Source organism: Gadus chalcogrammus, chromosome 11 (assembly GCF_026213295.1).
Source record: "Gadus chalcogrammus isolate NIFS_2021 chromosome 11, NIFS_Gcha_1.0, whole genome shotgun sequence".
NCBI classification, from domain to species: domain Eukaryota; kingdom Metazoa; phylum Chordata; class Actinopteri; order Gadiformes; family Gadidae; genus Gadus; species Gadus chalcogrammus.
In genome coordinates this window covers 25212653-25236989 of record NC_079422.1, presented here as the reverse complement: position 1 = coordinate 25236989, position 24337 = coordinate 25212653, and the positions used below count along the sequence as shown (strand labels likewise).

Here is a 24337-nt window from a genome sequence, read left to right as displayed (position 1 = left end):
ACCTCCTGAGCCACGTGCCGCCCAGGTATGTGTGTGTGAGGTAGGATGCTGATGCTGAGATGCTCCATTGAAGAGAACACATCCACTATTCTTTCCAACCTCTTCACCTTACCTTCCTGATCGCCTACAGTGGTGCTGTCAGCCTGCGCTCCAAGATAACGCTTTACGGAGCGATCACAACAAACCACGCTGAGTTCTTGGGTCAGAACTCTGTGAGTTCCATTCTCTGCACGTTTCTCCCTCACTGAGACGCCTTCGCTCATCCTCTTTCTTCTCCGCTTTCCTCTCCCTGCTCACGTCCCAGGCGCTGTGCTGGCGTGACGGAGCTCTGTGCACGGTGTATGGCTTCAGGGTTTGAACAAAGCGGTGTACTCCTGTCGGACAGACGGGCTACGCTGCGCCTTCAAACTAATCTTTAATGGCTCATCCAAGGCCATTAAATCACGCTGCATCCGCCCGTCTCTCTCGCTCTGTCCTGCCCTCGGAGGCTCTTCAGTCTGTCTCTTTTCTGTCACACCGCCTTCACACTACAAGACAGTGGCTACAGGCTTCGACCGCCTGTTCACCCCGCGCCTTTATAGTGGAAATGGAGGAATATTTCCACTCTACACAACATTCAAGATCCACTCGTGTGATCGCAAAAAGGGAATCGGCGGAAATGCTAATTGATATACGATGAATGTCAAGCTCTTCGTCTCGTCGTCTTCCTTCCTCTTGTCAGTGAATTCTTAGCTGATAATGAGGATTGTGTCTGTGAGATTTACACAGCGGCTAAGCAAGAGCTGACTTCGGTGTCCGTTGGCCGTGTCAGACAATCTGCAGCATTCAGAACACCGGTGTGCCTGAGAAAGACCTGTTATTCATTTGTATGTCTCATTTATATTTTTTCATGTATCTGTGTTCACGTGTGTCAATGCATGTGCGTGTCAGTGCGTGTCAGTGCGTGCCTGTGTGTGCGTGAGTGTGTGGTAGTGCGTGCGTTTGTGTGTGTTTTCATGCGCGAGCGCTAGTGTGTGTGTATGTGTCTACCTACATGCACATGCGTGTAACGTGGCGTGCGTGCCGTGTGTCTTGCCGCCGCTCCCCCCTCCCCCCCCCCCCCCCCATCAGAGGAGGAGAAGCCCGTGGTGACGGCGGTCACGGTGAGCGAGGTCACATGGGACGGCTTCACGCTGTCCTGGCGCGCCGACGACGGCGCCTTCGAGGGCTTCCTGGTGGAGGTGACGGACGCCGAGACGGGCGCCGAGTGGCGCAACCACACGGTCGCCGGCGACGGCCGCAGCCTGGCGGTCACGGGGCTGTCGCCCGTCACCTGGTACCGAGCCAACGTCTACGGCGTGTGGCGCGGCGCCCAGATGGAGCCCGTCCACGCCGACACCATCACAGGTACCCGCGGCGACGGGGGAACCAGGCGGGGTCTACGTCTTGTTCTCTGTGACCCCGACCGCTCCTCCGGCCAACGCCTCCATCTCCGTCTCGACCCGACCTTCCTCCGACCGTCTCTCTCTCGGCGTGGAGCCTGAACACTTTATCTTCTTCTTCATTTTGTTCTTTCTCACCTCGGAGCTTTTACTACTAACCTTCATCTTCATAAACTCCCCGTTCAAAGGGAGTTTACTAAAAGCTGCAAATGGTAATTTATTGAAATCTGAAAGTGGATTATCTATTGGTGGTTATTCCTCATTAATTACCCAGCAGCCTCATTCATTTGTTTTCCATTGAAGCGCAAACAACGGTCAGAAAGTGCCTCTGTCCAAGACGTAATCCCTCTGAAACCCAGACTCAAGGCATCGGTTGGTTGTTAAGAGACCGGGGCACGGCACCTATTCATGTAAACACAACACGGCACCGGCTCTCAGCCGACACATCTCACCTCCCATTGTGTGAGTGCGTATCAACTCGCCCGCTCGACGCAGACCTTTTTACAACCACAGCTTCTGCTTCCTGTACACCCGCTACTACTACTCTGCTCAACACAATCCTCCACACAACACTCTGTTCTCCCTTAAGCTTCTGCAAACAAAGACCCCCCCCCCCCCTCAGCAACACCTCCTCCCGGGTGCATATCCCTCTCTGCCAATCCTGGATAGAGAAGGGATCTAACTGCCCAACACAACACCTGCAGTCTTCATGTTTCCCTGCACTAAAGCTGCTGCTTATCCAAAGGAGCTGTCAATCTGCCCGCTGGAATCCAGCGATAAACCACACCTGGTGGGTGTGTGTGTGTGTGTGTGTGTGTGTGTGTGTGTGTGTGTGTGTGTGTGTGTGTGTGTGTGTGTGTGTGTGTGTGTGTGTGTGTGTGTGTGTGTGTGTGTGTGTGTGTGTGTGTGTGATGTGTTGGATCCAGGTGTGGTAAATAACCTGCCTGCAAACGCACAAATCACCATAATTACAGCAGATTTAGGAGCTGATATGAAGTGCACAGCAGGTGTATATAATGGCAACTGGGCACCCAAGGGACACCTGATACCCGGGCACGGCTCTGCCATCAGAAGGTTTTTATTAGTGTTGTCAAGTACACTGTAAATACATCATGAACACCATGGGTACTCTCTGTGGACGTTAAGCCACTAACGAGAGAGTTACGGACCTCTCCGTACATTACTCATGTGCTCTTTGTATCAGCTCAGCCGATTGATTGGTCCAAACATCAGTGGAAGATAGGAGGACTGACAGAGAAAAAGAGGGAGATTGAGGCATTGGAAGAAAAGAGGGACATAAATAGATAGAGACCTATTGACAGAAAGAGATAGAGGCCTAGACAGTAAAGAGAGAAGGAAAGAGATAGAGACCTATTGACGGAAAGAGATATAGAGGCATTGAGAGGAAAGAGAGCCAGGAAGAGATGGAGGCATTGACAGATAAGAGAGACAGAATGTGTTAGAGAGGCATTGACAGAAAAGAGAGACAGGGAGAGATAGAGAGACATTGACAGAAAAGAGAGACTGAAAGACATGAAAAGGCTAGAGAAAAAGAGAGACAGAAAGAGTTAGAGGTATTGACAGAAAAGTGAGATGGAGAGGCATTTAGAGAAAAGAACGAGAAGTAAAAAAGAAGTAAAGCAAAAGGGAGAAAGGAAGGGAACAATAGAAGCATTGACATACAAAAGAGAAAGAAAGAGAAGGAAAGATGGAGGCATTGACTCAAAAGAAAGAGGGAACGAAACAAAGGATGGAGAAGAAAGAGAAGGGAACACAATGGGAGGATTGTCAGAAAAGGAGTAGGAGAAGGAAACAAAAAGATAGGAGGCTTGACAGAAGGGAAATGGAAGACAACAAGCCCTGGGGCTAGTGTCCCTGTGTGTGGGGGCTCCTTTCTGCCGGGGTGCCCCAGCCTCCTCCTTGACCCCAGACTTCATTCCCAGGCGCTGTGTCTGCCCCTGGGCTCCGTGCCCGCCGTGCCAAGGGCTGTCCAGGCCCGGCGGAATATGGCATACGCTCAAGCTGACCCATTGTCCGCATGCTAATAGCTGGTGGAAAAACATCTTAGCGTTTCTTATATTAGCATTAGGCAGACCATTAAACACCCCCATACGGGCGCCTCGCTAATTTGATTGTTTTTCGCGAACCATCGAACTGAACGGAAGACATTACCGTGAAACCGAACCCCGCTGGCGGTGCGGGATGAAAAATGAAGAAACAATAAAACGTTGTTAACATTTTCTTTTACCAAAAAATGACTGGAGCCCGTTTATATTTCAGAGGGCGGCCAGACCAAGATCGGCTGAGGGCTGAGGGGATGAAGTTTACGGTAACGCACGCGGCTGCCTGTGTATTATTATCCCTGGCAGGGCCGGGACCCTGGGTAACGGGGGTCCCCGCTACCTCTCCGTTTCAGCGGGGTTAGCCGCCGGCGCCTCGTAGCTCCGCTGGTAACAGACTCCTCTTTGTGAGGGAGCGGGAGCTCTGCAGGTCTGAGGGAGGCCGAGCGGTGACTGGGTGGACGAGAACCTAGTAGCCAGCTAGCATATGTTAGCCCCTGTGATGGACTAGCCCCCCTCCCCCCCTCTCCACAACGACGCCAGCTATCCCCCCCCCCCCCGGTGGCTAATGAAGAGTGGCAGCTCGGTGGGATTTGTCTGCCCCTGCTTCTCATTTCCATCACTTCTTCTTCTTCTCCCCACAAACGCGAGCCTCCTCGCCCCCCAGATCATCTGAAAGGAGGGCGGGCGGGTTCAGCGGGGCTCCGGGACCTGTGGGACCCCCGCGCTGGGTGATGGGTTTTAATGAGCAGCGGCTCTGGGTTCACCCAGGCTGCTGCCCCCCGCCCCGGCAGAGATGCTCCCACCAGCCACTGTGGAGGAGCACTGTGGCACATGTATAAATACACATCTATATAAATACACATATATGGATATATGTGCGTATATGTATCCGTGTGCGTGCTGATAGCAGAGGTTTCTCTGGCTAATTAGCGCCGGCGAGAGAGGACGTCTGACACGTCTCCTCCGAGGAACGGCTTCATCTCGGCAGCTGGAAGGATCCTGCTGCCTCCTATAGCCATTAGTGGCGTCTGTTTCTGACTGGTTGGTTCCCAGCACCAGCCTTTACTGTACCGCGTACACATACACACACGTGTCCGCACTCAAGCGCGCGCGCGCGCGTTGAGACATCTGCGTCGGCTATATTTAGGTGCTGCTGTTGACAGCAGAAGCAATTACTATATCGCAAAACCATCCTGCCTCTGAATTCCCTTGAACGTTCCCCCACGGCAGCCTGCCGCGCTCCGCCGTCATGTTTCTAGACGGAGGTTTCAGCGTGGCCGATTCTCCCGCTGTGTGTTTTCTACCCGGAGAAAAACGGTTCTCTTACCACGGGGCTAACCCTGCCGCAGCACCCATCACTCTCCATGTAACCCGAGCGTGTTCATCTGGGTTTCTGGGGCTCCTCTCATCACACTAACACGCCTGTCACACACACACACACACACACTCTCGCTTCCTTCACACGTCTGCGTGGATCATCTTCATCCGCAGAACCCGGAACTTGTTCCCTGAAAGTCTTCTTCTAGATGCTTCCATCTTTACCTTCACGTCAAACCAAAACAGAAACAAACACCTTCCCCCTCCCCCCCAATCAGAGTCCGAGCCCGAGGTCCAGTCCCTCCTCGTGACGGAGGTGGGCCCGGACCGGTTCACCCTGACCTGGGAGGCGGAGGAGGACTCCTTCGACACCTTCGTGGCCATGGTGCGCGGCGTGGGGCTGAGCGGCCCGCAGGAGCGCGTCCTGGCCGGCGAGGACCGGAGCGCCGCCTTCCCGGACCTCAGGGAGGACACCGAGTACGAGATCGAGCTGTTCGGTCTGGTCGCCGGGCGGCGCTCCAAGTCGCTGACCGCCGTGGCGCAGACAGGTACGCCCACGCGGCCTCACGGGGGGGTCTGAGGGCGAGGACTCACCGCCGCCTCCGGACGCACTAACTCCACGCACCCCGAAGTTTCAACCTCGTCTCTGTCTGTCTGTCTGTCTGTCTGTCTGTCTGTCTGTCTGTCTGTCTGTCTGTCTGTCTGTCTGTCTGTCTGTCTGTCTGTCTGTCTGTCTGTCTGTCTGTCTGTCTGTCTGTCTGTCTGTCTGTCTGTCTGTCTGTCTGTCTGTCTGTCGGCCTCGTGTGGACGCCTCCCCATGCCCGGTCTGAGCGGGAGGAACTCCCTCCGGACGTGCTAACTCTACGCCCCTGCGTGTCTGTCTGTGTGCCGTTCGCTCCTAGCTGCCGTTTGATGATGTGGCAGCTGCAGCGAGCAGCGTGGAAACACGAGTCGATGCGCTCGCCACCGTCTCTTTTCCTCTTTGGTGAATTCCTCCCTTTGTGTGCGACCTAACCTCGTAACAGAGTTGTTATTTGTCCAAAGCGTTTTACCGCTGCCACCGTGGAAAGCAGCTAAAAAAAAACAAAAGAAGAGGAAAAGAAGAAAAGTATTAAGCCCTTTTAATAGAGGCTCCTGCCAAACTCATGAATATTTGATGAGGGGCTGTCTCATGCCTGCCACTAAACCTGCTGTTGTTTGTTTGTCTGGGTGTACCTTGGTGTGCGAGCGCCTTGTCACGTTCCCGCTGCCTCTGTGTGTGTGTGTGTGAGTCTGCTCCCGATGAACCTCACCTTCATCAGCAAACACCCCCTTCATCGGTGGACCTTGATAAACACACACACACACACCCTGCTGCTGGGCTTCAACCGGGGGGGGGGGGGGGGAGGACGACGACGACATCAGAGGAGCAGCACAGGAGATTAGCTCGCCGTTATGCCAGACATGTCCACTGTCCAGTTGTCCAAGACCTGTTGGTCTCTCTCCCTTTCTGAATGTGTGTCTCATGCCCTTCTCCCTTAAAAAGAGAGGCGGTGGTGGTGGTGGTGGTGGTGGTGTTAGATGGTGGTGGAGGTGGGGGGAGGGGTGGGTTGTCTGTGTCAAACAGAAAGGGCGTCTGTGTCTTTGTGTGTCCCCCCCTCCCCTCCCCTACCTCACCCCTGGGGGTAAAGCTTTACTCTCGGGCTGCGTGGCACATGTTTCACTTTTGTGTGTGGTGGAAAACGGGGGCAAGCTAATCTCCCCGGGTCTGTCACGCAAGATACCCTGGCTGAGGGCCGCTGGCGGCTGGCCCCTGGTGCCATGGGTGGGGCCCCTGGAGCACTGGCCCTCGCAGACCTCCTTTGTCCCCGACACTCTCTCTCTCTCTGTGTCTGTCTGTCTTTCTCTGTCTGCCTCTCTCTCTGTCTGTTTGTCTGTCTGTCTCTATCTACCTCTCTCTTTCTGTGTGTCTGTCTGTCTGTCTGCCTCTTTATTTCTCATTCTGTCTGTCTGTCTGTCTGTCTGTCTGTCTGTCTGTCGGCCTCTGTCTACTTCTCTCTTTGTCTGTCTGTCTGTCTGTCTCTCTGTCTACCGCTCACTCTCTTTAACAACACTCTTTAACATCGCCAAACCAGTTAAAAATGTAAGAAGTCACACACACACAAAGACACACACCTCCTCTCTGTCAACTAACAATCCTCAAGCTGTCGTCCACAGCGGGAAACACGACTCACCACAAACACAGTTCAAACGACACGACGTGTGCCGACGGACGACAACACGCCACACGTCCTGCTCCGATGCTACTCTAAGCTAACGCTAACCACCCTCTCCCCCTCTCTCTTCTCCTTCTTTTTCTTCTATGGTTGGCCTTGCAGAGCTGGGCACACCCACGGGGATCCGCTTCTCGGACGTCACCGACACGTCGGCCATGGTGCACTGGATGGTCCCGCGGGCGCGCGTGGACAGCTACCGCGTCACCTATGTGCCCGCCCACGGAGGTGAGCGCTTGGGACGGACGGCTGGGTGTGGGACAGGGGGAGGGAGGTCAAGGGAATAGCCTCGGAAACGTGGCATTACATCATCTGTGTTTAGATTGAGAATCTCAAACTTACACACACACACACACACACACGCAAACACTCACGTCATTCATTATTCATTAAACAGCCAAATAATAAATGAGAAAAAGTTTATTCGAGAGATGCTGGATATGTATCAACTACTTGATGAAATATGGCATATACAGTTACATCAAGAAGAACACACTTTCAAATAATATATTAATGATCACATGTTGAACTCAAATAATCGATGTTGAACTCAGTAACTTCTATCTTACCAAATGTTCTCCTATTACATTACTGGAAAAGGCAAAGTTGGTTGAGTTCAGCATACTGGCCGCTTGTTCACTGCCTTCACCGTTGACTCCGTTGACTATTTCCACCGGTCTGCTACTGCCACCTAGTGGCCGGTCCTCATAATGACCGTGGGTACCACAGTTGGTACGATTTCGTTTTCCGGTATCACCATATCTGAAAAGCTTACCACTTGTTTGGTTAAATAAGTGTTCAAATAACCTAATTGGATCTGACATGTTCATATATAGACCCCAAACATTGAAAAAATCATGAAATCATGAAATCCCAGCATGAAGAATCAGGGTCAGCTTACTGGACCAGAATGCTTTGCCCATGTTGACTAGACACTCGCAATGCACTGACATGGAATATATTAATAATAACATAGCAATTTCATTCATATAGGTAACTATTAACAACTATTATGAAGTAAAGTAGTAAAAAGTATATGAAAACAGTCTTGAAGCAGTACATAGGCCTCGTAAAGCCTGACTTCCCATCGCTGTCTACGCTGTGTAGTAGTTAATGCTCACAGCAGGAGGTGTTGACTGTCCCCCCCCCCCCAGGGAGTCCCCGGAGCGTGACGGTGGACGGAGGGGAGTCGTCCACGGTGCTGTCCAACCTCACCCCAGGGGTCATGTACCACGTGGCCGTCATCGCCTCCAAGGCCTCCAGGGAGAGCGAGCCCGGCTCGGACACCGTCACCACCGGTACGCTGCTCACACATAGGCTACATGCATGACTTACGTTATGTACATTATATACACCCACAGATACGTTATATACATTATATACACCCACAGATATGTTATATACATTATATACATTACATATACACCCACAGCTACGTTATATACATTATATACATTACATATACACCCACAGCTACGTTATATACATTATATACATTACATATATATACACCCACAGCTACGTTATATACCTTACTGTATATACATTACATATATATACACCCACAGCTAAGTTATATCCATTATAAACATTACATATATATACACCCACAGCTACGTTATATACATTATATACATTACATATATATACACCCACAGCTACGTTATATACATTATATACATTACATATATATACACCCACAGATACGTTATATACATTACATACATCACATATATATACACCCACAGATACGTTATATACCTTACTGTACATTATATACATTATATATATATATATACACCCACAGATACGTTCTATACATTACTGTACATTATATACATTATATATGTATACACCCACAGATACGTTATATACATTATATACATTACATATATATACACCCACAGATACGTTCCATACATTACTGTACACATTATATACATTATATATGTATACACCCACAGATACGTTATATACATTATATACAATGCATATATTCATCATCATTATCATCAACTTTTGTAATTAGACTCAAGGTCCATTTAAAAGACATACAATACACAAAAAAATAGACAACACACACATAAATAAGAATAAAAACATTCCGACCACTTATAAAAGGCACTTATAGCCTACCCATGTCTCCAAAGGTATGACTGGTAGCGTAGTGCGCTATAACTCCGGTTCGACAGCAGCATTATAACTTCATTTTTTGAGTCATTCAAGCGACCGATAAATCTGTACATGAGGTTCCTCATAAAGCTTGTATGGTGTTAACTCCTGCCTTCACAAATAGCTCACTTGCACTGCTCCACCTTGGTTGTTAAGTAAGATTCTAAAACAATCGTTGTAAGCAACCTGTAGTCTGTGCATACTATTTTTTAATTTACCCCATAAGGGGGCAGTATACAGGGGAGTGCAATATGCTCTAAAGAGACACATTTTTAAATGATCAGAGCACATATGAAATTTTCTTGCCAACATATTGGCTTTGGCATATAATGTACGACACTGTCTATAAATGTCGTCATCGTCACGCATTTGATCTGCCATATATATTATATCTATATAGATATATATATAGATATTATAGATATAGATATGGATATATATATATGGATATGGATATACTCCCAGATACATTCTATACATTATATAGAATGTTCTCACATAATATATTATATACTATATTCATATGGACACCCATAATTATGAATTTACTATGTACTCACATGATATATTATCTACTATATTCACATTATACATATGGATTACTCACAGATACATTAGATATGAGGACACACAATCTCTTATTACACGCACATGCGCGCGCACACACACACACACACACACACACGCACACACACACACACACACACTGCTATTCTGTTCCAAGTGCCAGGATTAGGGCAATGTAATGTTGCACTTTTTAGGATATCAACTATCAGGTAGAAGCCACATCCACCAAGGAAACCCAGTGTAACTCATCGTCTCGTGTGTGTGTGTGTGTGTGTGTGTGTGTGTGTGTGTGTGTGTGTGTGTGTGTGTGTGTGTGTGTGTGTGTGTGTGTGTGTGTGTGTGTGTGTGTGTGTGTGTGTGTGCGTGTAGCTCTCGACAAGCCGCGAGGTCTGACTGCGGTCAACATCTCCGACACCGGAGCTCTGCTGCTGTGGCAGCCCGCCATCGCTACCGTGGACGGCTACATCATCACCTACAGCGCTGACACCGGTAGGTCGCCGCCGCACTGCCTTCTGGGAGCTGGCCCTGCTGGCAGACGTCTACAACAGCGGCGGTGGAGCCGTGATACATATATGTATACAATATATATAAATATATATATATGTATTTGTGTTTTTGTTTGAGTGTTGTGACATTGTCCAAGATGGCAGCCTCCCTGTTACATGATGTTATGTTGTTATGAAGTATTTCTGTATTTATATATTTGTGTATTGTCATGTTTTTGTGTATTGTAATGTATGTATGTATGTATATTTATGCATCCTCTATAATTAATAAGGCATTAAAGCAAAACTGCACAGGTTTACTTATAAGCAATTATCTACCTTTATCCATAACTATACTACAATAATAACTATAGCAGCTATAGTTACTAGCCTACAATTAGTTTACCTAACCCTAACTAACCATAGTTAAGTATGATAAAATAGTCAAGCTAAAACAAAAGTGCGTTAATCCCTGTGTTGAGTTATGGCGCGGCCGTCCCCCGTCCAAACCAAGAGGTTCCTGCTGTGCAGGGACAGGCTGACAGAGAGGGTGCGTTTGTTTTGCGACAGCGGCGTCGGTGATGGAGCGCGTGTCGGGCAACATCGTGGAGTTTGAGATGAACTCGCTGGTGCCGGCCACCCACTACACGGTGAAGGTGTACGCCATGAGGGAATCGGCCAAGAGCGCCGCCACCTCCACAGACTTCACCACCGGTAGGACCCCCACACACGCACCCGTGGCCGCCCAGAGCGCTGCACACTCTGGCCTCACGTTCACCCATTCACACTCACATTCACACACACATTCACACACACATTCACACACACATTCACACACACATTCACAAACACAAGTCTGTGTCTACCGTGCAAGGCGACACTCAGGAGCAGTCAGGGTGAGGTGTCTTGCTCAGGGACACCTCGACACTTAGCTAGGAGGAGCCGGGGATCGAACCAGCAACCTGCCAGTTGTAACTCAACCCGGCCTTCCTCCTCAGCCACTGCTGCCCCAAACTTACATCGTAATATGATCATATAGCGGCACTATTACTGTGGCCTAGAGGTTTTTTAATAGAAGATGACATAAACATTTGACATCTATAATATTCCATAAAATGACAAGAAGCCCGGTGACCTGCCCCCTGTGACCTGCCCCCTGTGACCTGCCCCCGTCCCCCGTGGGTGAGCTGCTCCCTGGGGGTGGGGGTTCACTGTGTGTGTGTGTGTTTCTACACACTGATGTCTCTCCCTGTGCTCCTAGACGTGGACACGCCCACGGACCTGACGGCCACCAACGTCCTGACGGACAGCGCCCAGCTCACCTGGACCCCCCCCCGTGCTGACATCACCGGATACATCCTCAGCTTCCAGTCCACCGACGGCACCGTCCGGGTGGGTGGAGCCTGGGGTGGGAGGGGCCTGGGTGGAAGGGGCCTGGGTGGGAGGGGGCTGGGGTGGGAGGGGCCTGTTCACAGAAGGAGAAGAGCCTTCTGATGGGGAGGAAGTCCGTTTGAGTTGGAGGGACCCTTTTTTATAGTCAGAGATCCTTTTCGAGTGGGAGGAGCCTTTTTGATTGGGAGGAGTCTGTGATAGTAAGGGGAGGAGCCTTATTGATTGGGAGGAGTCTGTTATAGTAAGGGGAGGAGTCTGTTATAGTAAGGGGAGGAGTCTGTTAGATTGGGGTGAGTCTGCATGGGTGGGTGGAGCCTGGGCTGGTGGTAGGGGTTTGTATCTGTGGGAGGGAGGAGTCTGTTAGAGTGGGAGGAGTCTGTCAACATGGGAGAGGTTTTATTACCAATTCTTAAGTATTATTTAAAAAAACATAAATTAAACAAATGTATGTATATTCCACCCAATGAGGCTGTGTCGTGCTCCCTGGTGATGGTCAGGACCGGCCTGTAGAGCTTATTATGGTCTGTCTAGGCCGGGAGGTGTTGTAACGGTGTTTGTCGCCCCCTGCAGGAGGTGGTCCTGAGCCCCACCGCCACCTCCTACAGCATGACGGTGCTCAGCGCCTCCACAGAGTACTCCGTCAGGCTGCAGGCCATCGCAGGGCCCAAGAGGAGCAGCATCGTCTCCACCCTCTTCACCACCAGTCAGTAGACAGGATACTCATGAGACATCACGCTCACTGTAATGATACAAGAGATAGGAAGAATGTATACTTTATATTATAGAAAGTTAACTAGTATGAGTGCGGGTGTGTCTGTGTGTGTCTACCTGTGTTTGTTTGTGTGTGTGTGTGTGTGTGTGTGTGTGTGTGTGTGTGTGTGTGTGTGTGTGTGTGTGTGTGTGTGTGTGTGTTTGTGTGTGTGTCTAACTGTGAGTAACTGTGTAACTGTGTGTAACCGTGTCTCCCTGTGTGTGTGTCCCCAGCGGGCGTGCTCTACACCCACCCTAAGGACTGCTCCCAGGCCCTGCTGAACGGGGACACGACGTCGGGCCTGTACACCCTCTACCTGCTGGGGGACCAGAGCCAGCCCATCCAGGTGTACTGCGACATGACCACGGACGGGGGCGGCTGGATCGTGAGTCCCTCCGCTCCGCCTCCAAGGCTCCACAGACACACACACTGCACACTCAGGGCTTAGTAGTAGCCTCTTTTGTTTTTGACGTATCTTTAAATCTCTACAGCCAGCCATCTGCCGGCTGTAGAGATTCACACGGCAACGTGTGATGGGGAGAGTCCGCCCTAATCCCTCTGAAGGACCAAGAGGGGAAACCTTGAGGAGGAACACAGAACGGGTTCAGTGTTCATCAGAATGAAGTCGCAGGGAGGAGAATGAGTTCTTATGAAAGGAATTGTCTCACCGTGCAGCTCCAGATAGACGCTATATTCAATATCTTCCAGTATATTCCTTTATATTCCGGTATATTCCTGTATATTCCGATATTTTCTGGTATATTCTGTATTTTCTGGTATATTCCTTTATATTCCGATATATTCCGGTATATTCTGGTATATTCCTGTATATTCCGATATATTTCGGTATATTCTGGTAGATTTAATTCAATTCAATTCAATTTTATTTGTATTGCCCTTAATCACCATGACTGTCTCAAAGGGCTTAACAGGCCAAATATTTATGACACTTCACTTTGAAATCCGGTATATTCCTAACCCTGGATGCCCTGATCTACCAGGGTGAACTTCTGAACCCGTTGGGTTCATCCTTGGGTCATCCTCTGGAGATCTCCTTCCTTCTGCTGTGGTTCCTCCCAGCTTTACGTAAATGAAAGTCTATATAATCTGGAGGGATTATAACCATCCTGCCGTCTGTCTGTCCGTCCCCAGGTTTTCATCCGACGCCAGAGTGGCAAACTGGAGTTCTTCAGGAACTGGAAGAACTACACGGCTGGGTTCGGAGACATGAACGATGAGTTCTGGCTTGGTGGGTCCCTCACACGCTGACATATATGAATTAAACACAGATAGTTCAACTGTACTCAATGGTGTTACTACACCATCATTAACAACACTATCGTTATCCTGTTTGCCATTACTGTTATGTTATAAATCAACCCAAATCATGTTCATTACTTATCTTTCCATGGATTCGTAAGTGATGAAGGAATTAACTGAACTAATTCCTGTTCCTGAGTCGTATCTACCTTTAAGGAGGAATATTCTATGTCCTTCTATGTTCTTAAATATAATCGGATGGCTTCTAGAAGACTTTGAGGTCAGGCGAAGTGAGAAGAGACTGGAGAGTGGGTCTGAGAAGACATGCAGCTCTGGACTGGGCGGGAATCAAACCTGTGTGGCTCTAGTAACACACTCCCCCCCCCTCTCCCCTCTCCCCCCCCAGGTCTCTCCAACCTCCACAAGATCACAGCAGGGGGGCAGTACGAGCTGCGCGTGGACCTGCGGGACAAGGGAGAGTCGGTGTACGCCCAGTACGACAAGTTCTCCGTGTCGGAGCCCCGGACGCGCTACAAGGTCCACGTGGGCGGCTACAGCGGCACCGCAGGTGGGTCTCCTGCTGCCACAGGTCCGGGTCGGGTTGGGGCTGCTGCCGGGGCCCTGGACCCGGGAACCGCTAGCGATGGGTTACATGCAGAGACCTCAATTTCCTTCAGATTTAAAAATAAAGTATGAAAAAGATTATTATAGATCATTCAATTCAATTCAATTTTATTATTAATCACCATTACAGTCTCAAAGGGATTAACAGGCCAAATATTTATGACATTTGCTGTATTATTATATATTATGTACCAGCCGTATCCTGGCCATTTCGTCCCGGAATTAAAAAAAAAAAAAAATACAAAATTTAAAATTGAGCAAAAAATAAAATAAAAGAGAAAATGAAATAAAAAATGTGTTCAGAATCATTAAAATGAATCATAAACTGTTCTGTGTCTCTGTAATGACTCTTTATCCCCCTCCCTCCACTTCCTGTCCACCCTGTTCCACTTCCTGTCCCCAGGTGACTCCATGATCTACCACCACGGCCGTCCGTTCTCCACGTACGACAACGACAACGACATCGCCGTCACCAACTGTGCGCTGTCCTACAAGGGGGCCTTCTGGTACAAGAACTGCCACCGGGTCAACCTCATGGGTCGCTATGGCGACAACAGCCACAGCAAGGTAGGCCACGCCCCCTCATAGGTCACGTCCCCCCCCCCCCCCCCCCCCCCCTCCTACACAGAGTCGACCGCTAAATCGCTGTCTTGAAAATGAAGTTCAGAGCTTTAATTTGAGTGTAATTTGATAGAAATGCCACAGCTACGTGTGAGTGAAACTCTGGAGAACTCTCAATCTGTAGAACACAGGTGTTTCTTTAAACCCCCACCTACTGTATGTTCTGTAGAGAAAATATAACGCGACTTACAGTTAGTGCATCCAGTAAGTGAGATGAGGAAACAAAACCAAGTGCCGGAATCATCTGAGTGCATTCAAATTAAAAAAATAACTGCTTTAAGAGCTGCAATATAGAATCAAGAGACAGAGAGACAGACAGACAGACAGACAGACAGACAGACAGACAGACAGACAGACAGACAGACAGACAGACAGACAGACAGGCAGGCAGACAGACAGACAGACAGACAGACAGACAGACAGACAGACAGACAGACAGACAGAGACGCAGACAGAGAGACAGACAGACAGACAGACAGACAGACAGACAGACCGACAGACAGACAGACAGACAGACAGACAGACAGACAGACAGACAGACAGACAGACAGACAGACAGACAGACAGACAGACAGACAGACAGACAGACAGACAGACAGACAGACAGACAGACAGACAGACAGACAGACAGACAGACAGACAGACAGACAGACAGACAGACAGACAGACCGACCGACAGACAGACAGACAGACAGACAGACAGACAGACAGAGACAGACAGACACAGACAGAGACACAGATTGTCATTGTGCTCCTCCGTTGTGCGTGTCTTTGTGTCTTCTGTGTTCACCGTTAACGTGTCAGTGTATGGAGGCGCCCAGGGTAATAATGGAGCATTAGAGGAGCGTGTGTGTCCTGACCCGACTGGTCCGACCTGTTCCTCTCCCCAGGGCGTCAACTGGTTCCACTGGAAGGGCCACGAGCATTCCATCGAGTTCGCCGAGATGAAGATCCGACCGGCCAACTTCCGGAATCTGGAGGGGCGGAGAAAACGATCGTAGATGCCTCCACCCCCCCTCGCCACCTCCCCATCCCCCCACCCCTCCATCACACACTCCCCTCTGGACTCTGGACCCCGCCCTCACCCCTCACCCCACCCCGTCTCCAGCCCCCCCAGGTAAACCTCACACACCCACCTGCAGCCACCAAAGCCACTGCCACCTGGACACACCTGGACAGGCTCCACCTCAGCCCAGCTAGACACACCTGGAAACACACCTGGGCGAGCTCCACCTCAGCCCGCCTGGACACACCTGGGCGAGCTCCACCTCAGCCCGCCTGGACACACCTGGAAACACACCTGGGCGAGCTCCACCTCAGCCCAGCTGGACGCACCTGGGCGAGCTCCACCTCAGCCCAGCTAGACACACCTGGAAACACACCTGGGCGAGCTCCACCTCAGCCCGCCTGGACACACCTGGGCGAGCTCCACCTCAGCCCACCTGGACACACCTGGACGCGCTCCGCCTCCATCCACCACTCTAATTCTCTGAGATGAAACACCCTCTCTCGCGGGGGTTTTATTGTTTTATTTTCTATAACGGCGTCGGTGAAAATGTCACCGACGCCAAATTCGACGAGGAGATTCCGAAGGAACAAAAAAAAAGCACGGACTTAAGAACCGAAGCCCGCACAACCTTGTGTTCACACACCAAAGAGAGCGAGCCCCCCCCCCTCGCTCCCGCTCTTCCCCCGCCGCCCCGGCGTGCGGCTCGGAGTCTAAAGCACAACGAGACGAGACCGTTGGCCCGTCTCACGTCAGAGAACCCCTTCCTCACCCCCCACCCCTCGCCCCTCCCGACCCCCGGGACGTCCGCCGGCAGTGTGTCTCCGTGTGTCCCGGCCCTGCGTCCGAGGGACTGAACCGTTCGGCTGATAAAGAAACTCTTCACCAACCGTACAAGTCTTGTTCATCTCAACCCCCAACGTTAGATTAAGAAAGCACTGATTATTGTGACTCTCAGAGCTACGTCCGCTACGGAGAGACCCCCCGTCCCCCCCGCCTCGTCACGCTCCATCGCTGCTTGTTTGTCTCTGTGCGACTAACTGCCCCCCCCCCCCCCCCCCCCACTGCCTAACCCACCCTCTCCTCACCAGCCCCCCCCCCCCCCCCCCCCCGGCCCAGTTCAGCTGTGATGGTTTGGATTCAAATACAATTAAAAATGTCCGCCCCTCCGCATGGCTTGTGCACATGGATGGAGTGTTGCTATTGGTTGTGTAAACCCCCGCCTCGCCCCCTAAACACACACACACACACACACACACACACACGTGCACGCACATACACACAGGCCACTTTTCTGCTCTTGCATCATAGGTCTTGGGAGCGTACGAACGCGGAGAGAGAGAGAGCCGGAGAGAGGAGAATATTCAGTTTTCCTTGGTTAGGGTTTCTCCATGAATCTGAGGCAGGACCTGTTATTCAGCGTGTGATGAGATGGAGATCGATCATTGTTATTATTATTATTGTTATTTTTATTATTATAATTATTGTTTTTTTGTTGTTTTTTTTCAAAATGTGAATACCGTACTTCATTGTCGATCAAGAGAATGTTTTGTGTTGTCAAAGTGTGAAAGATGTGGATTCTCATAACACGGACGTTGTAGCGTGAGCACGGCCCATTCCAGTTGACTTTAAAGTGTCGATATCGTAATATAAAAATAATTATCTTTTGGGCAGAACCAAACTAAAACCCCCCTCCTCCCTCCCCTCCCTCACTGGGAAACTAACCCACCCCCCCCCCCCCAGATGCCTGTGTACATTACGTCTCTCTAGGCTCTTGTTTTCAGATTCTGTCATATGTTTATAACTGGGTGAACTACAGGTGTTTCTGTGTAAAACGTATTACAATAAAACAAAGTTTGTTTAAAATCAATATGCATCCATTCATTCAGTTACTATTTACTATAACAATTACCTTCCAAAGAAAGATCTTGTTTTTGTTGTCGTGTTTAGATTGAAAGCATTACCAGTTGGTAGCCCTATGGTATTATTGGACCATAGCAATACATCTGATGAGCTCCTGGGTCAATATTTAATGGCAAAGAGGTGAAGTGGAGCAAAGATTGGAGGTTTCAGTAGAAAGTAGAAATCTCCAAATAAATAACCAAATCCAATGCAAACCAAGGCAAAATTGACAATAAAAACTTGATGAGACACAAACAGGTAGATATCTTGAGAAAAAAGTGAAGTTTGTTCTTGATTGTTTTTAGCCTCTTTCATGATGATTCACGATGTGTTTGTGAAGATCAAATCTTGTGAAATAGATCACTAATGTTATGTTATGAAAGATAACATTTTTTGTTACAGCAGTAATATATATCTAATAATTTTAGATAATTTGTTTTTTTATAATTTTAGATAGCCTAAAAGTGTGTCACACAAGTGTGTGTCAAAAAATCTAATCTTTCTAGGGTGTGTCATATGACTTGGCTTTCTCATGTGTTGAGATGCCTTAAAACATTCATTTCGGATGAAGACTAAGAGGTCAAACAAATATATTTCAATTAGTTTTTCCTGAGGGGCCTATAGGCCTATCGAGATTAAAGTCACTTACAATAATAATAATACACCACATGCTGAAACATGCGGTGTGTATGAACAGCTTTCTATGGTGCGGAGAAGCTGGGGGACCAGGACTGCAGTAAGCAGTGTTACCAGAGGGAGGCAGCAGTGAGTAGGCCGCCGACCCTTTTACTGGACGCTACTTGACTCTCCAGACCTTTCCCGGACAAGAAGTTATTTTTGGATGGCGAAGCATCTCATGCATGATTCAGATCGTTAAATCCAAGTAAAAACCTGTTGGAGAAACGATTGTTAGATAGGTGGCGCACTGGTTAGAGTTAATGGTTTTGTTCAGTCCCACCACAACATCATTTTATATATTACAGACTGTGTTTAGGTGTTCGATTCCCGATTGCATTTTATTTGATTACAGACTGTGTTTAGGTGTTCGATTCCCGATTGCATTTTATTTGATTTCACTAATTAAACATTTACTCATCCAGGTTGAACACATTCAGATCAAACATCTCTCCTCGGTGGCCAGGTTGAGAGCACAGCATGGGGTGAAACTCAACCCACAATCAGACACACACAACACCCATCATTCCGCGATCAAAGTCCAAAAAAGGGCACCGTGCAGGGCTTCCTGGTTCTCCGTGGGCTGGGCGTTGCCAGTGGACTTGCGCTGGGCTACAGGAGGTTGAGCAGAGCAGCTCCAGCGTGTCTGCTGCCTTGCCAACCACCGCGGTAATGATATCACCCTGTCGCATCGTCTTTCAGATCTGAATGCGTTGGCGGAACTGCGGCGATCTCACTTTGGAAATGACGGTAAGTTTCCGGTGGCGCCTGGTGAAGTTCCTCACCGCCTCCACGGCGCTTTTCCTTCTGGTCCAGCTCCTGCTGAGTGGTTTCGCCGCCCTCACGCTCGACGAACCGCGGCGGCAGAGTCCTCTCCCTACAGGGACGTCCCGGCTCCTCTCCCCGTCCACTTACAGCTATGTGCTCAACCAGCCTGACCTCTGCAGAGACCAGCGCCCCCTGTTGCTGGCCCTGGTTCCTGTTGCCCCGGGAGACCGGATGTCCAGGGACGTCGTGAGGAGGACTTGGGGCGCGAAGCAGCAGGAGGGCTCGGCTCGGGACCCCCTGCTGCTGACCGTCTTCTACGTGGGCGTCTCTTCGGAACCGGGCGTCCAGGACGCACTGGTGGCGGAGAGCGGGGACCACGGCGACATCATCCAGATGGACTTCGTGGACAGCTACCAGAACCTGACCATCAAGACGCTGATGATCATGAACTGGGTGGCCACCTTCTGCCCCAACGCGTCCCACGCCATGAAGGTGGACGCGGATATCTTCGTCAACGTGTACCTCCTGGTGGAGGTGCTGCGTGGGTACCCCACGAAGGGCTTCATCACCGGCTCGGTCATCCGGGACGGGAGGCCCCGCCGGGACCCCGGGAGCAGGTGGTACGTCTCGGAGGAGGCGTACCCCGATTCCTACTTCCCCCCCTACGTGTCCGGGGCCGGGTACGTTTTCTCTACCGACGTGGCCCGGAAGGTCTCCCTCGCGTCCCGGTCCGTCCCCATGGTCCCGCTGGAGGATGTGTACGTGGGGCTGTGTCTGCGCGCGGCCGGGGTCAGCCCCGTGTACGCGCAGAGCTTCCACGCGCTCAGGAACCTGTTCGAGGTGAGACACCTGGCGTACGACCGGTGCGCGTTCGCCGCGCGCGTCATCGTCAACGGGTTCAAACCCGCGGAGCTTCTGAGCATCTGGGAGGACTTCTCCGTGAACCGTCTCACCTGCTGACCAGTTCTCCGTCTGTCTGAATGTTTATCTCTCCGTCTGTCTGTCCGTCCGTCTGTCTGTCTATCTCTCCGACCATCTGTCTGTATTTCTGTCTGACTCTATGAACTGTAGCCCTATATGCACTAAATATCCCAGGCCTATTGCGTGCCTCGCAAAAACTTTTTACTCAAGGCATTCATTCAACAAGCTCTCATAAACAATACCAAACTCTCTCTAAAGCGTCTCACGTTTTTGAGGGTAAAATTGGAGATCGAAATAAGAATGTTTGATACGCGTGTAGTGACACAGAACGCTCACCAGAAGGCGCCCTCTGATCTGAGAGCAGACAGAGAGCGTTTGGCCGCACTGTGCGATCGATGAATGGACTTCGCTGAGATGAATTACCTCTGACGTCACTAGAATAATGGACTCCGTTGATGTCTTACCTCTGACGTCCCTCAATTAATGGACTTGGTTGAGATGTATTACCTAAGATGTCACTAAACGCACCAAAGAACAGAACCGTACTAACCTCTTTAACCTGCTGTCTCACTGCACTCTGTCCAGCTGAACCTCTTTAACCTGTCTCACTGCACTCTGTCCAGCTGAACCTCTTTAACCTGTCTCACTGCACTGTGTCCAGCTGAACGTCTTTAACCAGCTGTCTCACTGCACTGTGTCCAGCTGAACCTCTTTAACCTGTCTCACTGCACTGTGTCCAGCTGAACCTCTTTAACCTGTCTCACTGCACTGTGTCCAGCTGAACGCCTTTAACCAGCTGTCTCACTGCACTCTGTCCAGCTGCACCCCTTTAACCTGTCTTACTGCACTGTGTCCAGCTGAACGTCTTTAACCAGCTGTCTCACTGCACTCTGTTCATCTGAACCTCTGTGACCTGTCTCACTGCACTCTGTTCATCTGAACCTCTGTGACCTGTCTCACTGCACTCTGTTCAGCTGAACCTCTTTAACCTGTCTCACTGCACTCTGTCCAGCTGAACCTCTTTAACCAGCTGTCTCACTGCACTCTGTCCAGCTGCACCCCTTTAACCTGTCTTACTGCACTGTGTCCAGCTGAACGTCTTTAACCAGCTGTCTCACTGCACTCTGTTCATCTGAACCTCTGTGACCTGTCTCACTGCACTCTGTTCATCTGAACCTCTGTGACCTGTCTCACTGCACTCTGTTCAGCTGAACCTCTTTAACCTGTCTCACTGCACTCTGTCCAGCTGAACCTCTTTAACCTGTCTCACTGCACTCTGCCCAGCTGAACCTCTTTAACCAGCTGTCTCACTGCACTCTGTCCAGCTGAACCTCTTTAACCTGTCTCACTGCACTCTGCCCAGCTGAACCTCTTTAACCAGCTGTCTCACTGCACTCTGTTCAGCTGAACCTCTTTGACCTGTCTCACTGCACTGTGTCCAGCTGAACCTCTTTAACCTGTCTCACTGCACTGTGTCCAGCTGAACCTCTTTAACCTGTCTCACTGCACTCTGTCCAGCTGAACCTCTTTAACCTGTCTCACTGCACTCTGTCCAGCTGAACCTCTTTAACCTGTCTCACTGCACTGTGTCCAGCTGAACGTCTTTAACCAGCTGTCTCACTGCACTGTTTCCAGCTGAACCTCTTTGACCTGTCTCACTGAACTGGGTCCAGCTGAACCTCTTTAACCTGCTGTCTCACTGCACTCTGTTCATCTGAACCTCTTTGACCTGTCTCACTGCACTCTGTTCATCTGAACCTCTTTGACCTGTCTCACTGCACTCTGTTCAGCTGAACCTCTTTGACCTGTCTCACTGCACTCTGTCCAGCTGAACCTCTTTAACCTGTCTCACTGCACTCTGTCCAGCTGAACCTCTTTAACCTGTCTCACTGCACTCTGCCCAGCTGTGCTGCTTTTAGGAGCTATTTGTGCAGCACTTTTGAAGCAATCCAAAAGTATTTGTATCGCTTACTGTGAGGGAAATGCCTATCGCGATGCCTTAACGTGGATCAAATATAAAGCTTTATAAACTGTTTTCAGACATAAATCGTGTACTTGCTCACTGTTATGACCTCTGGTCATAGTTGAAAGTTATGTGTGTTTCTGTTTATGTGCACACATAAAAGACTACCATGGAAGGAAACGTGCACCCAGGGAGATGTGTTCCCATTTCGTTCAAGCTAGCCTGTTGTGTTTGAGTTGATTGGATGATGAGTTAATTGCTGCGTGTAATGAGTGGGTGGAGTGGAGTCCCTACTGAAGGGCTTGCCAGGTGGCAGGTAGCTTTAAAAGGAGAGGTCCCCACCTTGGTGACCTCACCTGCCACTCAGCCACTCGTGTGGTTCATGTGAGTTTTTGTCCGCACACGTTTTGTTCAATTAAATGTCAAATGAATGCGGTGTCTCCTGCTTTCGAACCCTGTTCTGATGGCTGTGCTCGTCAGAGTCTGAGCAGGGAGTGGACAGCTTCACTGTGACAGGCAGGTTCCACTAGGCCGGCCCTGACGGTCATAAACATGGATCGACACCATTGTCCATAGATTTAATGCACACATGTTCGTAGCCAGCTGTGAGGTCACCGAGGTACAGAAATCTGTCATTTTTGCAGCGAGAGAACGTCAACGCAACTGCAAACAAAATCAGCGGTGGTTAACTTTTCCGAGACGGGTAAATGCTTAATTCAGTTGTAGAAAACTGAACCCCTGCAGCTGAAGTCGCAGTCCCACCCAAACCCTGGCTACGGCCCTGATCACACAACATTTAATGTGGAATGAGATTCATCGAGGCTGAAGAGGAATTACAGATAATACCCGAGAGACTGTCAATAATGCGTGGTTGATCCTGAGTGTGTGGATGAGGATGGAAGGAGATGTGATGTTGAGGCACACCAGCGTGCCTCTGCAGATCTCCTGATGAACACCACAGAGCTGTCACCACGCAGCCAGCAGCCTTTTGTTCCCCCTCACACTAACACTTCACGTTCACACACAAGGTGTTTTAGGACTGCATGTCGTTTCATTGACTGTGGAAGAAGTTCCTTCATAATCAAGGGGCAAGTAACCAAGTCCTTTGGGTTTTCCTCCAAAAAGACAGCAAATCAATGTATGGGAACAATGTTGGGAACTCACCATTGTCATTCCTGACGTTTTTTTTTTTCTTTTAAATTTCAATAATTGTCTTTTCTGTGTCTTCTAAAGCCCTACACCATTATGTAAAGCGCTATGCAAAGCAGTGTGCCTGTCCTTCGTGTCTGAAGGGTGTTAAACCTGCCTTGCCCATTCTTTTCCCATCATCATCATCATCATCATCATCATCATCATCATCATCATCATCCTGAGTGGGAGTGCGTTGGTTCTCTGAGTAACAACCTGTCTAAACCACGCACAACACAGTCCAGTCCATCCTGTTTATCGCTCGGTACTCCAACCGCACGGTCCTTCCCTCAAACCAGGGCCGATTGGGGAATTGTATTGTTGCGAAGTAACACATAAAACAGGAGATTTCCATCTTGAAGCCTGATTCTTTATACCAGTCAGATGACATCTGACAGCAGATAGTGAGGCAGTGGGTGCTATCTGCACCGAGGGCTGAATAACACTGGTTTCTAAGACAACCCACCAGCCTCCAGGCATCTCACCGAACACTTGTTTTCTCTCCCGTCCGTCGCGCGGTGGGCAGCAGTTGAGATCCCAGGGTCCGGACGTACAGTAGGCGTCTGCTGAGGCGCTGAGATCCCAGGGTCGGAACGTACAGTAGGCGTCTGCTGAGGCGCTGAGATCCCAGGGTCCGAACGTGCAGTAGGCCTAGGCGTCGGTTGAGTCGCCTGGATCCCAGGGTCCGAACGTACACTGGGCGTGGCCTATTGGGCGTTATTTATTTATTTTGCATTATTTACACCTTTATTTGTTACCAGTTGCAAGTTGAGAATGACTGCATTCAAAGCATTGCTTGGACATTACCTGTTAGTCATCTAATGCGTGATTCACAAGTAAACTCGAAACACACCCATCGCTCCGTTATCAACCCACCACGTATTGGCTGTTGACGAGAGAGGGAGGTCCCGCCCACGGTGCTTCGGGATCAGTGATTGGCTGGTGACGATAGAGGGTGGTTCCGCCCACGGTGCGTTGGGATCAGTGAT

The 24337-nt window shown here is 49.8% G+C and overlaps 2 protein-coding genes across 2 annotated transcripts in view; both read left to right on the top strand.

Annotated features, from left to right (window-relative positions):
* The window catches only part of LOC130392100 (tenascin-like), a 34546-nt gene extending 18589 nt beyond the window's left edge, over nt 1–15957 (top strand). The window contains 13 exon segments of the mRNA XM_056602534.1: nt 1111–1386; nt 5080–5349; nt 7159–7281; nt 8208–8351; nt 10162–10281; nt 10848–10991; nt 11539–11669; nt 12240–12372; nt 12654–12805; nt 13573–13669; nt 14087–14248; nt 14708–14871; nt 15816–15957. Coding sequence (XP_056458509.1) covers nt 1111–1386; nt 5080–5349; nt 7159–7281; nt 8208–8351; nt 10162–10281; nt 10848–10991; nt 11539–11669; nt 12240–12372; nt 12654–12805; nt 13573–13669; nt 14087–14248; nt 14708–14871; nt 15816–15926 — 2027 coding nt within the window. The 3' untranslated portion in view covers nt 15927–15957.
* A 2734-nt stretch (nt 15958–18691) lies between these two features.
* On the top strand, nt 18692–24309 carry b3galt8 (beta-1,3-galactosyltransferase 8). The gene has a single exon (XM_056602550.1). The coding sequence runs from the start codon at nt 19217–19219 to the stop codon at nt 20234–20236; it is 1020 nt and encodes a 339-aa protein (XP_056458525.1). The 5' UTR covers nt 18692–19216; the 3' UTR covers nt 20237–24309.
* The last annotated feature ends 28 nt before the right edge of the window (nt 24310–24337 follow it).